We start from the raw sequence: 16,643 nt of genomic DNA, 5'->3' as shown, positions 1-16,643 counted from the left end.
AGAACAATTGCTCTCTTGACCCAGAACTGCCTGTTCTCTTTTATCTCCTCCTTTCTCCCTACCTTCTCGCAGAGACAGAGAGCTGATAGGCAGTGGAAGCTGGCGAATTCAGCCTCACTCTGCAGGACAATACCCGGAAAGGAAGAAGGAGTTCTGGTCCTTAGGCGCCACTGTCCGCCATAATGGATGCAGGAACCCCTCAGACACAGCAACACCTCAGATTCAGCCTTAGGCCAGCATTTCCTGCTCAAGCTCATTGGTCTACTCATCTGAAAGGAGGGGTGCCAAATTAAAAAATAGGATTATCAGGCCAGTAGTTTCTAGGCCTTGCGATCTAAGAGACGTGTATGATTTCAAACAGAAGTGGAGGGTATCATGGTAAAATTTGTCATGTAAGGTCATTAAGAAAGGCAACAGCTATAGATAAATCCCAAGGCTAAGACCATGGCAGACCTTAGGGTTAGATTACCTGGGTTAGAATCCCTGTCCCATGTAAACGCATGGTTCTACTCAACCCACTGGATTTCTCTGTAAGATCCCATCTGTAAAGTGAGGATGTAACAGTGCATATCTCATTGGAGTGCTTATAATAATAATAAAAAATATACACATAAAGAGACACAAGGGATCACAATTGGCAGGAGTCAATCAATGAAATATTCAAGAAAGATTTATGGAAAGTCATTTCCTTCGGGGCAGGACTGGGCATGAGAGATCCTCCCAGGGGAATAAAAATACTCTATAACCAACTTATACCAATGGTTGCAGTTGGTAAATTTAATCATTTAATTACATGCTTAAAATGGAAGAATTCTATGATATATAAAAGTGCCTCGATAAAATTGCTTTTAAAATATACGTAGCACAGTTAAACAGCACCTGGCACCTGCTAAACCCTGTGTCACTACACTCACCATCATTTCATGGAGGTAAAACAAATATGTTAGCATCAACAAAGTAAGGAAAATCTCAGAACAGAGGAGAGAAAGGGGAGGCCTGTCTAATCAGGGGCTGGAGCTACTCTGACTCAGCCTACCCTCCAGGGCAGCTCACAAACTAAGCCACCTGCAGACCCACTGCAACTGGTTTGATATATAAGGGGCAGCTGTCGGAAGGTCTCCTCTATCTACCTGGCCTTCCAAGGTGGAAGGATTGTCCAGCCCAGGAGCGACTGGATACACCCAGGAGGTGTCTGGCTGCAGGCCTCTGGCTAGTAAAGTCAAAACTCAGCCCCACTCATGGGTTCCCATGCCAACAGAACTGCCCACCACCATGGAAAGAGCTGCCTTTGCTCTTTCCAGAGGTATGAGGTATGGGGCAAGGCCCTTGCTGCCACCCGTGGGGGCTGGGGGAGAGGTGGCTTCCTGCTGGGTGGAGGGAGGACCGGGAGTCTTATGTGGCTTGTTGCTCTTTTAATCTTAGGAGTTTTTTTTTTCTTTCATTCTTTGACAAGGGGCTGCATTTAACAACATCCCTCTTAGGATAATCCTTAGGTGGGTCAAAATGATTTTCTTTTAATAAGCAAAAATCCCTGAAACGCCTGCTGCCCCAATACCTGAGGGAGGTATAAGTGGAGGGTATGAGAAGTTCAGGGAGGGGTGGTGAAAAGACCAGTGGGCCCGAAAGCTGCAGACTGAGGAGCCTTGAAGAAAGGCCTTGGCTGCCGGCTGACCGCGGGAAGCGCTCCTCCCAGATGTCCGTGGGCGCCTCCAGCCTAGACCTCTGCTCTCTCCAGCCGGGGCGCCCGCTATAGCCAAACTGACCTCGCAGTCCGGCTCCTCACTACCCTGCGCCGGGTATTCAGAGCCAAGCGTCAACCTACACCCAAGGTCCCGCACGCCAGGTCCCCAAATTCAGGAACACACCGGGTCGCCGAAGGGTGTGCGCACCCCGGAGGCCCCGTTGGCTGTCGGCTCCGCAGGACCGTTTAATCAGCACTGGTTCGAGTTCCTCGGGTCCTAATGCAGAGGCAAATCAGCTCAGGGTGAAGCTTGAGGAGTTCAGCCCCGGTAGAGGGCAAGGGACTGCAAGACCACCCGGAAGCGCAGGGGGAGTGAAGCTTCCCGACTGGGAGTGCGGCGTTCGCGGCCCTGCTCGGAGGGACCCTCGCCAGCGCGCTCACCTCCGATCCAGCCCGCCGCAAAGTCTTCCAGCTGGAAGCTGCTCATGGCTGGTGGCGCAGGGTGCTCGGCCTCAGAGTCGGGGTGGTGCTGGCTCAGGGTCTGCAGAGCATTGCCCGCCAGTCCGAGCGAGCCGGAAAAGTGGGAGTCTCGCCTCGCACTGAAGGTCCTACTCCAAACCCAGCGTCCCAGTCCAGCGCTCACCTCTACGAGTGCCTCTGGGCCGCTGACACCGAGCCCCGAGCGGAGTTTAAAGGCGCAGCGCTCAGGCAGGACGCAAGTGCGGAGAGGAAAGTGCCGTCCAGGGGAATTCCCTCAGCACTCCCTGCGAGCCCGCATCGTCTCCCTCCACAAGTGCGGACTCTGCCTCTGAGGTGGAAATGCCAACGCAGGCCGGCAACTGTTCACATTGCGGCCCCACACTGGGAATATCTTCAGGGCCTTTTCTTGCACAATTTATTTACAGGAAGGAGAGAAGCTTTATCCAAAGCCCACAAACATGTGGTTGCAGTTGCCAAAATCTTTCTGTGATTGGATTATTTACGTGTAAAGAGGCATCATCCGGGCTTACAGCCCAAACCCCACTGAAATAACTCTACCTGAATATCCAGGCCATACACCCAGAGGTTCTTGATTCTCTGAGGAGCTGAGCAAAAGTCAAAGGTAGTTTTGCTGTAGAATACACAGGACACACAATTTTCCAAGCCAGTGTCAAGCCCTGAAATTAAGAATCTGACTTATTATCTTAGCTCGTGGCTGATGTGTGAAAAGCATATTGCTCAGAGGTCAGGGTCAAGCTGGCTCTGAATAATTATGGTTCTTAATGATGTCCATCATTTTTTGCATGTAAATCACACCCCACTTCCTGTACCTGAGTTTACTTCTCCTAGTAACTCTATGAGGTTGGCAGTACAACCTCATTTCACAGGTGAGGAAAGTTATTGTATGTGTAATACTGTATATAACTTGCATGTGTTTCATACATCAATTTTACTTTTTTAGAAAGCTGGCCCAAATCCATAGGGGAAAGCTGCCACATCCAAGCTACAGGTTTAGCTGGCTGAGAACAGGTTTGGGCATATTCCCTAAGACCTGGCTCTCACAGAGAAGGGCCCAGGGGTGAAGTACAACTGGCAGAAGCCACAGAAACCCCTGCACCACCCCATGGTGACTCTGTGGGACAACTATCCCTCCTCTGTAGGTAAGTAAGCTCCAAATCTTGTTCCGTCCCCTGGGCTAAAACTTTTCTTAACCCATCCCCCAATTTACCACCCCAATCCGGCCCCCGGCCTGCCTGCTCTACTTAATCACACAGATGCCAGGCTGGAGCATATTCATATAAAGTAATAGATTCTGTCTTAAAGGAAACAAGAAAACAGCTTATTTGGGCAAAATATGAATGCACATACCCCAGGAACACCAATTCCAGTTGTCCTAAATGACACGTTCCTCCAGGAAAGAGATTCTACGGGTTTTACAGTCACAGAACAAAGAAAGTCAGGTCACTACATTTATCAGTGACATCGGGGGACCATCAGGTGGGCAGATGGTAGGGTTAGATCTAAGATTTCCCCCAGGCTCTCACGTCTGCGGAAGTGATTGGATCTTGGGGTGCTACAGCTGACTCCTACAGCTGACTGCAGGAGGCAGAGCCCAGTTGGTGGTGGACCACTGTGGTGGGGACTGGAAAGGTGTGTCGCCCTCCCTGGCTCCTCCCTTGGTTTTCTGCTTCCTGGCCACTGTGATGGGAGCAGCTTGTTTCCACCATACCCTTCTGCTCTGCCCTCTCTGTCTTGGAATCAGCTGGCTACAGACTGAATCCTCTAAAAACCATGAGCCAAAATGAACCTCTCCTCCTTTAAGCTGTGGATATTGGGTATGTTGTTTCAGCCCTGAGGAAAGTGACTAAGACAAGGAGGTAACAGCAAGGCAGGGGAATTTCTTCTATAAGTTTAGATGCTATCTTATAGCATTCTGTAGAGGACAGAGGTGGGGTAAGCTTAGCTCTGTGTTCCAAGAGCCTTATATAGTAGTCATGAGGATGGTAGGGCAGATGCTGGGATTGATTTTTTAAAATGGCTATGAAAAGTGACTAAAATCAATTGGCTCTTGATCTACAACACTCCCTCTCTATAGTCATGATCATCTAGTTTGTCTAAGGCTCTTCAGGATAGATGTGGCTTCTACAGAACTTTGGTTCACAAACCCTCTCCTGGGGATATCAGGGCTATGTGCCTGGGGCTTCCTGTCTACTCACGAGCAGGAGCTGATGGTCCGGGTTATGTATTCACTGGGCAGGGTTACTGTTGGAGGTGAGTCAATCCAACACTAATCTAGGTGTTGCTTTGGCAGTGTTTTGTAACTGTGATTCACATCTGCAATCAACTGACTTACGAAAAGGAGATTATCCTTGATATTCCTGGTGGGCTTCATCCAGTCAGCTGAAAAGCCTAGAGAAGAAAACATTCCATCTGTGGACTGCAGCTCCAGCTCCTACCTGAGTTTTCAGCCCACTGGCCTGCCCTACAGATGATGACTTGCCCAGTCAGATCCTATTATTACACACACACACACACACACACACACACACACCCACCTGTGTGCACACATGGAAGAACTCTGACTAATACACCCTGTTACCTGGTGTAACAGGCAGGGGAACTGAAGCTTAGAGAGGTTAGAAGAGACCCTATCAAGCCAGGGAGTATCATCCCACAGCCACAAGGTGGTAGAGTAATTCTGGGGCTACCTGGAGATGGATCTTGCTTTTCTGATGCCCCCCAACCCTTCTCCTCTTGCCCTCCCCACATGTTTGCCATCCAGGCGTCCATACTGAGGTAGCACTTTCTGGTGATTGTGTGTCCCTGTGTTGTACCAACAGCATGGGTCCAGTTGTGGTTCTCTCTCCCCATCCCGAACCCAGGCAATGATATCTTAGCTGCATCCCAGCCAGTACCCTGTACTCACAGTGCCTTGTGGTCCAGCATTATGCCTTCCAGGTACAGCTCTCTAGGGGCCTAGCTCCCTGCCAGGTACTCACCCAGCTTACACTGTCCACCCCAGGCCAGCAAGAAGGGAGAGGGCTCCTCTTTCTTTCAGACTTTCCCTATGGGCAGACTGCATACTTGGCCAAATCCTCAGGTGATGTCCATGCTCGTGGGGGGGACTTGCACTGGCCAAATTTAGGGATTTTGTTCCAACGGGAGCATTCCGGCCTTCTCTCCCTTTAAAGAAGGTGACTCTGTGTCCTTGAGCATACTGCTCATTTCAAGCAGGGACTCAGCCATCGGTCCCAGCCAAGATACCCCCAAGGCTGACAAAATGAAGAGGCATATACTCCGGAGGAGGAGGAGGGTCCTCTAGTACATCCACGCTGACTCTTCTAGATCAATGAGCAGCAGCAGCTGGCCAGGCCTACTTCTTCCAAAGCAGGATGGGGTCTGCTCACAGACACCTGATCCTAAAAGAGTTTGCGGAGAAGTAGGAGCCCCTGCCTCCTTCCTCCCTGGGTACATGGAGAGTTTACCTGTGTTCAGGGGTGAATCAGAACCAGCCCTCAGAGGGAAGAGCCCAGGGCGGAGCACAGAGCTGGCTGAGGGAATCTTGAGAGATCCTGTGGAGGCGAGGAAAGTCACATCCTCTCCTTGAGCTCAGCTCTTGAAGCACATGATGACCCATTTAGTCTTGAGGAAGCAGGAAAGCCACCAGCGTGGATCCCCAAGCTATGTGCTGCCCAAGGTCTCCAAAGTGTGGTCCTTTGGCCAAGTAGTGAGCCAGCCAGTTCCCAAGGCCACTTTTGCGGGACCACCTAGGTGTTACCAGGCAGGTTGCCATCCCCTCAGTCCCGTGTCAGCGCTCATGAGGGACGCTGAGGCCCTGTGTTGGCAGGCAGAGTTCCTGGCAGCCCTAGATGGCTTTCTCAGCCCAGAAATTCACTGCTTACACTGCTAATGAGCTGGAGCACAGTGAAGGAGCAGGCTCATTTTCAGAATAAGCCACGGTGCTCTGTTCTGGGATGTACACCACAAGTCTGCCCCCGAGGCACATCACCCAAAGGAGAGCCAGGGCTGTAAGTTTAGTGGCAGCCATGGGCTGGGCTCAGTGAGTCCCAGACCCCTTGGCTTCTGGGAAGGATCTGGGTCAGTACTAGTCCCTGCCTCCCCAACTTTGGAGCAGGATGGATAGTGCCACTGTTCACATCTGTTCACACCTGCATTCTACCCTCTGGACAGCAGGCAGCCACTGACCATCACATAGTAAAAAAGCACAAAGAGATCCACTCCCAGGTTTGCCAGGGTCAAAGAGAAATGGTATGTCCTGTGTCCTTGCTCCCTCACTTCTTCCCCACAGGGGCCTCTGCATACATTATCCCCTGCAGAGGGCCCCCCCCCCGCAGATGGGAAGAGCTGACTCCTTTGATAACCAGGGTCCAATTTCCATTTCTCATTGGCCCTTTAAATGTCCAATTTAATGGCCAACGGCTATGAATGGCAGCAGAATTTTCCTGAGTGCCAAATATACACCATTCTCCACTTTTATCAGAGGAGGGACAGCTTGTCTGGGATGCCCTCTCTACCTACCTAATTCCCCAAAGTGGTCCTCCTTAATTCCTCCTCCTCTTAGAGAAATCTACCTGCACCAACCTAGCCAGTAATAGCCCAACCCTGACTGCATCTTTTGCTCCTCTCTCTCTGAGCCATGTCCCATGAGCCATGAGTAGTGAGTCCTGAGGTTTCATCTCTCCAGTGACCCTAACACTCAGGCCCTTTTACAGCCCATCCCATGCCTGTGTCACTGTCTGCCCAGATCACAGGGGACTGGGGCCCTCTGCTCCAGTCCTGTGTCCACCCTGTTGTCATTGCCACATGGAGCTGCTGAAACCTTGAACCTGCTCTAGCCTCCCTCCTTGCAGTGACCTCCAATGACTCCCTCTGGCATTGATAAAACTTCACTTCACAGTTGGGCATCTGGAACTGGGTCTGGCAGCCTTTTCTCTCAGCCTCCTCGCAAGCTGGAGCCCCAGCCAGGCAGTGTGGCCTCCATGCCCCACATTCTTTGCTGGAGGTGGGGACTGCAAGCCCCGGTCCCTTGCAGGGTGCCCTCCCCTGTTTTCCCCTGTGCCCCGCTCCTTTGAGACTCTGCTCAGCTGTCGTCTTCTCCTCACAGGCTTTCCTGGAAGCACCTTCCCCCTCCACACTGGGTCTGCTGGCTGCCAACTGTGCTCCAGGATGTGCTGGGCAGATCCTCATCCTTGCTACCACACTTTATTTAGGGCTTATCGTCTGGCTACCCATGCAGACCGTGAGGCCATAGGAACAGGACACTGCCTTATTCTCCTCTGGGCCTGCAAGGCCAGGCACAGGCCTAGTGCCCAGTCAGAACTCACTCTGCTGGGTGTGAAACAGGGAGGCTGCAGAGCAATGTCTGAGGCCCTTGAATGTACCTGATGTTTTATACCTCAGGGTTTTGCACTAATCACTCCCCCTGCCAGCAGCTCCTCTCCTTGCCTTGTCGAAGGCCAACTTCTTCCTCCTTTGGAGGCAGCTAAACCACCCTCTGCACAGGGAAGCTCTTTCAGACCCTCGGTAGAGATCAAGGCCTGTCTTGGTGCACCCGTATTTCTCCCACCAGCTCTCACCATCTCAGTCAGTCTCCTGCACTGTACAGTGGCTGTGAGGTGGGAGGTCCCATCCAGTGTGTCCGCCACCACTGCATCTTTGAGCTCCCCTGAGAGCACGTGGCCAGGACTGCTGACGACTGCCCGGACCGCACCGGGAACCATACTCCTGAGCTGTCCTCTGGCGCTCGGACCACTGCACTGGCTAAAGACAGAGGGAGCCCTGAGGCACCTTCCCAGACTGAAGAACAGGGAAAGGACATGCCATGATTTTCAGGAGCTGTGTAAGCTTCTCCTTGGCAGTTGTTCGAGGTGTCCTGTCCAGAGCATGCCGGTGCCGTGTTCGGGCCATCGCTGATTGAGTGTGGATTGAAGTTAGGAAACAGCGAGCCGCCGCACAGTGAGGGCAGAGGGGCCAGCAGGGAAGCTGGGTTGCCTGGGCTCTGGGCCTGGTGCTGCTGCCCACTTGCCTCTGTCTTTTGGCAGAGGGAGTGGCGCTGTTAGGTGATGTTCAAATAAAATTCCGGGCCACAGATACCAGCAGTGAGTGTCTTGTCAAAATAGGCCAGCAGAGGGCGCTGACACACAGCACTTGGGGCTCCCAGGCGGAAAAGGTCTGGAGCCTACAGTTTGGGAAGGTTTCCCGGAAATTCTGCCTGGCAGGGAGAATTACTACTACTGCAGTGTATACTTAGTCAACGAAAGAAATTCTGACGCAGGAGTCTCAGAGAAGAGTCTCAGGGAGCCAGAGTGAATCTCTGAGAGGCTCTGTGGGAGCTGTGTGCTGGGAGAGCAGAGCGGCCTTGTAGGTAGACCTCCCCACTCTTTACCTGCCTTGGTTTACCAAAGCCTCAGTGTGCTAGCCTCCTTCCACCTCGGGGCTCTAGCTGATGGTGCTGTGTGCTCTATTAACATCGCTTTGAGTCTCTCACGTACAGTAATTCCTCATTTTTCATCTGGGAAGAATAAGACTCAGGACGCATAAGCTGCTTCTCCAAAGCCACACAGCAGGTGAGTGGAACACTGCTGATCCACACCTGCTATCTGACTCCGGGGCCCGAGTGCTGCCTCCTGGCCATGACTCAGGAGGTGGCAGAGACTTTCCTACAGGCCCTGGCCCCCCCTCCCACCCCTCTGCATAAATATACTAATTTTTCTGCCTCAGTTTGTCTGTCACCACTGAGATGGGAGTAACATTTGCCAAATGTCAATGTGTCCTTAGGATTCCCGAGAGATATGCTGTGATGGAGAGAGTCAGTGTCGTGGGTAGTTCTCTTCTGCCACGCATTCACTAGACATCAGCGGAGGGGCTCTGGGGTGTGTGTGGTGTATAGGGGAGGCCAATAAATCTCAAAATATGCCTGGTTGTCCATGTGAGCCTGGGTGTGCTACCCTGCCTCTCTGAGCCTGCTTCTTCAACTTTGAAATGAAGATTACTTCTTAGGATCACAGGCACACTCTTTGTAAGATGCCTAAAAAATAGTAAATGATCAAAAACAGAAGCAGCAGGTGTTTCTCCAAGCAACAAACCAGTGTACCAGTCCAAGCCTTGTAGCGCTATGGTTTATTTATGAGACCAATCTCCGGGCATCTTTGCCCCTCTGTTGCTCAGGCAGCCCCGTCCCTTGGTTCCCAGCCTAGGGCAGGCTACAGAAGGGACTGTCTAGGCTTCAGTGCTGGACCAGACAGGCATTCCTCGGCGGAACCACTTCAGGTGCGGCTGCTTACTCCTTGTTGGGCAGGTTTTCAAGCTAGGAGAAGAAAGTGGGGGCAGCCTGGGGCTGGAGGGGTCACTGTATGAGGGGTGGGGTGGCTGAGGTTCTCCCTTCTGTTTCTCTAGGAGGTGGTCCAGCTGCAAGCCTGACTGGGTGGATGCTGGGCACACAGAGCACTGGCAGATGCAGCTTGGTGCCCTGAGGGAGTTGGGTAAGCCTGAGAGGTTCTGTTCAGCTCCTACTGCTGGCAGGGGGCAGGAGGATGTCCTTTGCCAGAGGTTGAGGGCTCCACGGCCTGGGGGACAAAGGCTCGGGACACTGACTGAGCTGCGGAAACCTTACCTCCATCCACCTTCTGCTCTTGCTGAGAACTGGGTGCTAGGACTCATTCTCGATCAGGTCCTGGTCTCTCCCAGACAGTGAGGCCGAAGGCTGCAGGCTGGTGTGCAACTCCTCCTCTGGGCTCCTGTAGTAAGGCACAAATCCTGGGGCATGAAGGGCTTGGTCCCTGCAGGGAGGATTATCCAGACTGCCGTCCTGGGAGCTCCCTGCTGAGACTAGTGAGTGTGAGGACCTGGAGGTGACATCTGAGCCTGCAGCAGAAGCCTGGATCAGAGGGAAACAAGGTGGTCAGCCAGACATGGGCTTGCCTCCCGGGTCCAGGCCCAGGTGCCAGGGTGGCCCATGCCTGTGACAGCCAGGGCAGGGAAGATGGCAGGGCCAGTTCTGCAGGAGCACTCAGAGATGCTACTAAGCTTCACCAGAGGGACCTAGTCGGGAGGGCTGGCTCTGGGCTTCAAACTCACCCACCTCACCTCTGCTCACGCTGTAGTCACAGGACACAGTGCTCCCCACATGGTGCTGGTGGCTACACTGGTAAGGTCACAGGGGATTGTCTGGGCCAAATCCCAGGCTTGCAACTGCTAGCTATGTGTCCTTGGCCAAGTTATTAAACTTCTCTGAGACTCGCTTTTATCCATAAAATGGGAATAATATGACTTTATCTTGGAGGTTTGCAATTGCTATTAGTGTTAAACGAAAGGATGCACGTGCAGCACGTGTCTCAGTGCCTAGCTGGACATAGGGACAACACTTCAGGATGTTGCTGTATACTCAACTCCACGCAAAACTCTTTCACTATAGTTCTCACGGTGGCTCTCAGAGCAACTGCTGCTGTTCTCACGCCTCCTTTATAAGGAACCTGAAGACGGCAGCTACCAGTCCAATTTCCTAACAAGTGGTGGAGCTGGGATTGAGCGGGACATTGTGGCTCCGGTCTCTGTGATCTTAACTAGTGACATGTGGCTCCGAGAGCCCCAGAAGCCCTCGAGGGCCTGGACAGGAGCCTGCTGGAGTATGGGCCCGGGACAGAGGTCTGGAGCATCTCAGGGGCCCGGTGCTCCTCCATCTTTCTGGCCTCCTCAACTCACAGGACACCCATCCTTGGCTGTCAGCTTGCAGCAGCAGTCCTCCTGTGCCTTCTCACTGGGGAGTGAGTCGTGGGAGCCCCCGTGCCCCTGGCCAGGAAGGATCCGGCAGGGGAGAATGTCTTTCTCCGAGCGATAGTAAGGAAGGAAGCCACTGGGTGGCGCCAAATCCTCCAGAAATGATGCCTGCCGGGCCCTCTGCCCTCCTTGGTCCACGAAAATCTCAGTCTGCAGGGCTTTCTCTTCAGCCAGGAGCCACTCACAGGTGCGGAAGAAAGGCAGGCACTCCGAGGCCACCGGGGCCTTGTGGGAGAGGCCGAGGGAACCGAGGGGCTCCTTGTCAGTCGATCTGGTGTTTTGTGGTTGCGGGGCCAAGGGCCCAGTATCCTCCTCCTCCAGCAGGCTGGGAGAGTGTGAGGCACTGGACTCCCCTGCACAGCTCTCCAGGGACATCTGGGAAGAGAGGATTTCATCCGTGACTGTACTCCAACTTCCTACCCGTAACAGAGGTCACAGGGGCCCTGCAAAGCTCAAACCTGTCTGTGCTTCTCCCCGGAAAGCCCAGCAACAGCTCTCAGCCCGTGAAGTGAGTGGAGAGCCTGGGGAACCCGGGCCCACCAACACCTGCAGTCTCTTCCTACCCCTCCCCTGCCCAACCTGCTCCTTCTGCACAGCCCCCTCCCAGTTCCTCAGCCATGCCATGCTCTGTCCTGCCTAGGAGCCCAAGCCAAGATCTGCTCCTCAATTCTCAGCTCATAAAAGCCTTTCCAGCTCCCAGCCTCCCCCCAGGGTGACTCCAGACCACTTCTCCCTCACTGAGATGCTTTTCTGGGGCTGTGGTCTGCTCGCTCCAGGTGTGAAGTAGTCTCGCCTCTCTGGAGCTGCCCTGGTCCTTTAGCCTGGTGCCTAGAGTATGCACTCAAGTGATAAGTATTCAAGAAACAATTGGTCTAATATATAGACTCTCAGCCCCCCCACCTTGGCATTTCACCTCTTAAATTTATTTATTTTATTTTATTTTTTAGCCCATTTTATATTCCCTTCCCTCTGTCCAGTCCAGACACACAGACCTTGTCTTTGGTCTTTCTCATTTGCCAAGCACCCTCTTGCCACAGGGCCTTTGCACATGCAAATTGTCCTTTCTGGAATCTCTTCCCTGTCTGTTTTCCTGAGTGATGACTTCCTTGGTGCTTCGCTGAAGGTCACTCCCCCAATTTCACTGGCTTTCACAAGGGTCATATCATTTTAATATTGACATTCACCCACCCTGATGCTTCTGGTTCAGAACACCCACTGCTCTGCTGTAAATCATTTGACTGCATGTTGCTTTGTTAATGGTTATCCCATTAGCTATTCCAAGGTAAGGCCTGTCAGTTTAGATCACTCTGTATCCCCAGGGCCTGAAAGAATCCTGCATTCACAATACCAAAAGAAAGGAAAGAAGGGTGGTGGGAAGGAAAGAGATAAAAAGAAAAAGAATACCAAATAGCCTTGGCCAAGAGCTAAGTTTTTTGCCAGAGTCGGTGCTTGTGATGGGAGAAGCCATGATGTTGGGACAGGTAGGGAAGTAGGAGGAGGAATTGTTTCCCAGGCCCAGAGGTCTCAAGAGGCCTGGAATCTTGATGGTGAAAACCAGCCCGTTCCCCACATTGCTTCTCAGAGCCATTCCCAGAGCCTGTGTGGGGACTCTTCCTTCCTTCCTTCCTTCCTTCCTTCCTTCCTTCCTTCTTTCTTTCGGTGCTAGGGATCGAACTCAGAACCTTGCACTTCCAGAGGCAGGCGGTAGAACCACTGAGCTAAATCCCCGGCGGGACTCGCTGATTCAAACAAGCCCTCAAGTTGCACAACTTGTAGACTCTGAGCGCCCACCATAGAAGGGCTTGCTGCAATCTGTCCCTACCCTTCCTGACTCCGCTGGGGCCTTAGGACCTTGAATCCTCTTTCCTGGCCCCTCCTGTGGTCAGTGCTGGACCCATTGCTGTGCACATTGCCTGACCACAGGGGCCCCCCCATAACTGGAAACCCTGGCAAGTGCTGGCCCTGAGCTGGACTGAGCTCCTAGAGAGTGGGCACCTGAGCTCTGAGGGCCAGTTCAGGGCCATCTTTGCTGAATTTCTGCCATCCTCCAGGCTCCATGGTGCTCTGCAGTCCTTCCTCTGTGAGGCGATCTTTAGGACTCCCTTGGGAGTATGGATCGTCCTTCCAACTTTGCTGGGCAGAGGAAGCAGAGGGTGGGCTGAGTGGCAGCCCCAGGCTCTGAGCCCACGATGGCACCACTGCCCAGCCTGTGCTCATCTCACAGAGACTCGTATGTGGGTGAGTGTCTTTTCTGCATCTCATGTCCTAACCCTGGTACCTGCTGGGCGTGACCTTACTGATTTGGAAACAGTCTCTTGGCAGATGTAATGAAGTCAAGATGAGGTCATAGTGGGCTAAGGTAGGCCATAAGCCCTGGATAGTGCCCTTGGGAGATGAGGGAGATTTGGACACAGACTCCAGCGGTGAGAAGGGCATGCAACCATTTAGGCACACATTGAAGGGATGTAGGCATTAGCCAGAGAATGCCAAAGATTGTCAGTCAACACCCGAAGCCAGGACGATGACATGGAATAGATCCTCCCTTGGAGTCTCAAGAAGGAACTGTTTTGTCTGGTAGGGGGTATCTGTCGGGTAGGGGTCCCCAGAAATGAGCCTCTGCCTCTTTTTGGATTCCTGCCCTCACTCTGATGAAGAATGAGGAAGTAGGAAAGCAGGGAGTCAAGACAGATATGGTGCAAAGCACAAGTTTATTTAAGAAGTGGCAACTGCAGAGAAAGTAGCAGAAGAGCTCTCTTAGCCACAGAGGGAGAGGCAAGATAGGGGCATCCGGGTCAGGGTATAACGCTGCTCACATTCTCAGCCCGCACCGCCGCGGGTGTCCCAAGTTCAAGTCAGCGGCAGCCCTGAGTCCTGATGTGGTTAAGCCCAGTCTTCAAACTCAGGCCTGCAGGACAAAGCTTCCCTCGCTGGCCTTTTCCTCCGGGTCTCCTCTTTATCTGGGAAGCCCCTCCGACTGTTGGGAAAAGATTCCACCACAGGTCACGGGGCCTGGTGCCAGGCAAGAAAGCCAGATGGTTCTGTTACCATGGGGATTCCTACCTGAGCACCAGCACCTGTGATGGTCACCTGCCCCTTAATTCAGCTTAATGTGAAACTCCCCAAGAGAATCGGGGAAACAAAGAGAATCCAGGCACCTTGGAGAATCACATCAGCTTTTTGCAACTGAGATCAATGAGCGCACGGTAGACTTCTGCCCTAGAACCCAGCATCTCAGTGGAGGCTGAGGAGGGGTCCCAAGGGTCTGCCCCACGGAGGCCAGGGAGTTGCAGTGGGTTGTCTGTGACTGAGGCTCTTTGTGTTCTCAGGGCTACAGCTGAGATGGGCTCTCGGGTCTTGTAATTCTGCTCATCTTGTTCTTCCCAAGTTACTTGTGAAGTGACGCACTCACAGGAGAATTGATTCTACGAAGAGCACTTGCTTCCCCCAAGAGCTGCAATCCCTGCTCCTCACCCAGGCCCAGGGCTCCTCCTTGGGCGAGGGAACAGCGCTGTGACACCTCCCAAGGCTCAGCTCCTTGGCCATTCCCCACCCAGAGCCACGAAGACCTCACCACTAAGCTCTTCAATCTAGAGTGGGCCACTCTTGTGCCCTTTCGCAGACTCCAGATTCATCTCCAGCCCTAGGGTTGAAGCAGCAGAGCCCCGGTGTTCCGCAGAGGACCTCAGCCCAGCCCAACACCGACGCAGTGCGACTCCTGCCTCTCCACCCAGCGCTCAGATCCTGAAACCCTTTCACTGTAGCCCGTCTAAGCTGATTTTCCTTTTTCATAGACTTTTAAATCCACATGGAATGTACTTTCGTAAGTGTAACAGACTGGGCTCTAATTTTGTTTTGCATTTTGAACGGTCGATGGACTTAATACCATTTATGAATAATTTATTTCTTCCCCAATTTGATTCAGAATACCACAGTAACCACATTCTAATTCGTAAACTATTATAAACTCAAAGTCAGTTGCTAGAATTTCTTTTCTATCCATCTCTTTGTCTCTCTCAGTACTAATACCATGTTGTTCTGATCTGTTTAGTTTTATGTGTGTTGAATTCAGATTGTGTAGCTACCTACTGTATTATACATCAACTTTATTTAGGGCTAATTTACATAGGCGATAAAGTTATACTGTTCACAAATTTGTGTGCTGGTGCAATTTGTGATACTACTTGCAAAGAGGAATGTCTTTCCAGTCTCATGCAACCACTGATTTGTTTCTTTGATGCTATAGAACCACTCTTCTGTTACAGAAAAGGGGAGCGACACAATAATCTTTTGTGCATGCTAACTTTCAAATCCAGCACTGTTTCAAGATTCACCCTTGCTGTGGCACGCTGTTTGCTCTTCTTGATCGATGAGCAGATGTGTCACAACGCAATTTGCTTATCCATTCCCCTGGGTAGACACATTTTAGTTGTTTCCACTAACAATAATGCTGTCATGAATAGCATGGACAAGACTTAGTGTGAGTGTAGTTTTTTTTTTTCCACTAAGTAGACTGATACGTTTTAGGTATACGTGACGATCACATTTAACATTGCGAACTTGTACCTGTACATGATGTATCTTGGTTCTTGTTTTTTCCCCATTCCCCTGCCCTCCCTTTTAACCCCACCCATCCCTATTTACAAAAATTTTGTTCCCATTTTTCCCTTCTTTCCTTTCCCCCACCTCCCCGCTCTACTTCCTGTCCCCCATTGATTCTTTTCTTCCTGTTTTACATTATCTCAAATACATTTTGTTCTTTATTCACACTTTGTTTCTCACACCAGAGAAACTATGCAGTAGGTATCTACACATGTGTGTCCTATTTATTTCATGTAAAAATATGGCCTCAAGGTCCTTCCATATAACTGTCTCTGGTTTATCATTCTTTATGGCTGAGTAGTATTCCCTTTTACAGAAAAACTACACCTTCTTTATTCAGTCACCAGTTGATGGGTATCTGAGCTGTTTCCAAGATTTAGCTATTACAAACTGTGCTTCTATAAACATGGGAGCACATATATTGCTGTCGTATGATGCTTTTAATTCTTTTCAGAAGATTCCCAGCAGGGGAATACCTGGCTCAAATAAGGCCTCTAATCCTAGTTTATTGAGGCCTCTCCATACTGATTTCCACAGTGATTACACCAGTCTACACTCCCACCAACTGTAGAGAAGAGTTTCTTTCTCCTCACAGCCCTGCCAGCTTTTGTTATTGATTGATATCTTGACAGTAGCCATTCATTCGGGAGTGAGGTGGAATCTCAGTGTTGTTTTCATTTGCATCTCTTGAATGACCAGTGATGTTGAACATTTTTCATATGTTTATTTCCTATTTTTACTACTTCCTCTGAGAAATGTCTGTTCATTTCAGATGCCTATTTTTGGATTGGGTCTTTAAATTTGGGAGGTCTGATGATTTAAATTCTCTATGTATTCTAGATAATAGACCTTTATTCTAAAAACAGCTGATAATTTTTTTTTCCTCACAGTGTGGAATGTCTCTTCACTCTGTTGGCAGTTTCTCTTGCTCTGCAAAAGCTTTTTAATAAGATGAAATCCCAGTTGTTGATATGGGTCTAGTTTTAATCTTTGGCAAGTTGAAACCCAATTCTTCCAGCACCATTTATTAAAGAGGCTGTCCTTCCTCCAGTGAGGGTATTTGGCTCCTTTGTCAAAAATGAGGTGG

At 51.2% G+C, this 16,643-nt stretch overlaps 2 protein-coding genes across 6 annotated transcripts in view; both read right to left on the bottom strand.

Moving 5' to 3' along the window:
- The window catches only part of Slc25a48 (solute carrier family 25 member 48), a 45,109-nt gene extending 42,549 nt beyond the window's left edge, over positions 1–2,560 (bottom strand). For all 5 annotated transcript variants that reach the window (XR_778366.1, XR_778367.1, XR_778365.2 and 2 more), the window contains exon 1: positions 2,123–2,560. Coding sequence is in view for 1 of the 5 variants with exons in the window: in XM_010614094.1 (XP_010612396.1) it covers positions 2,123–2,168 (46 nt within the window). In the remaining 4 variants the exon portion in view is untranslated. The remainder of the gene's footprint in view (positions 1–2,122) is intronic.
- A 7,318-nt stretch (positions 2,561–9,878) lies between these two features.
- LOC117285355 lies at positions 9,879–11,332 on the bottom strand (the record flags this gene model as incomplete). The annotated part of the gene is made up of 2 exons (XM_033761477.1): positions 10,883–11,332; positions 9,879–10,058 (listed from the first exon to the last, which is right to left on the bottom strand). Coding segments are annotated over exons 1-2 (630 nt in total), but the record flags the coding sequence as incomplete, so codon positions are not given.
- Between the last annotated feature and the right edge of the window lie 5,311 nt (positions 11,333–16,643).

This window comes from Fukomys damarensis, unplaced genomic scaffold (assembly GCF_012274545.1).
Source record: "Fukomys damarensis isolate Sample0158 unplaced genomic scaffold, DMR_v1.0_HiC HiC_scaffold_9, whole genome shotgun sequence".
NCBI classification, from domain to species: Eukaryota; Metazoa; Chordata; class Mammalia; order Rodentia; family Bathyergidae; genus Fukomys; species Fukomys damarensis.
The sequence above is the reverse complement of the archived record's forward strand: the minus strand, read 5'-3'. Positions and strand labels throughout refer to the sequence as shown.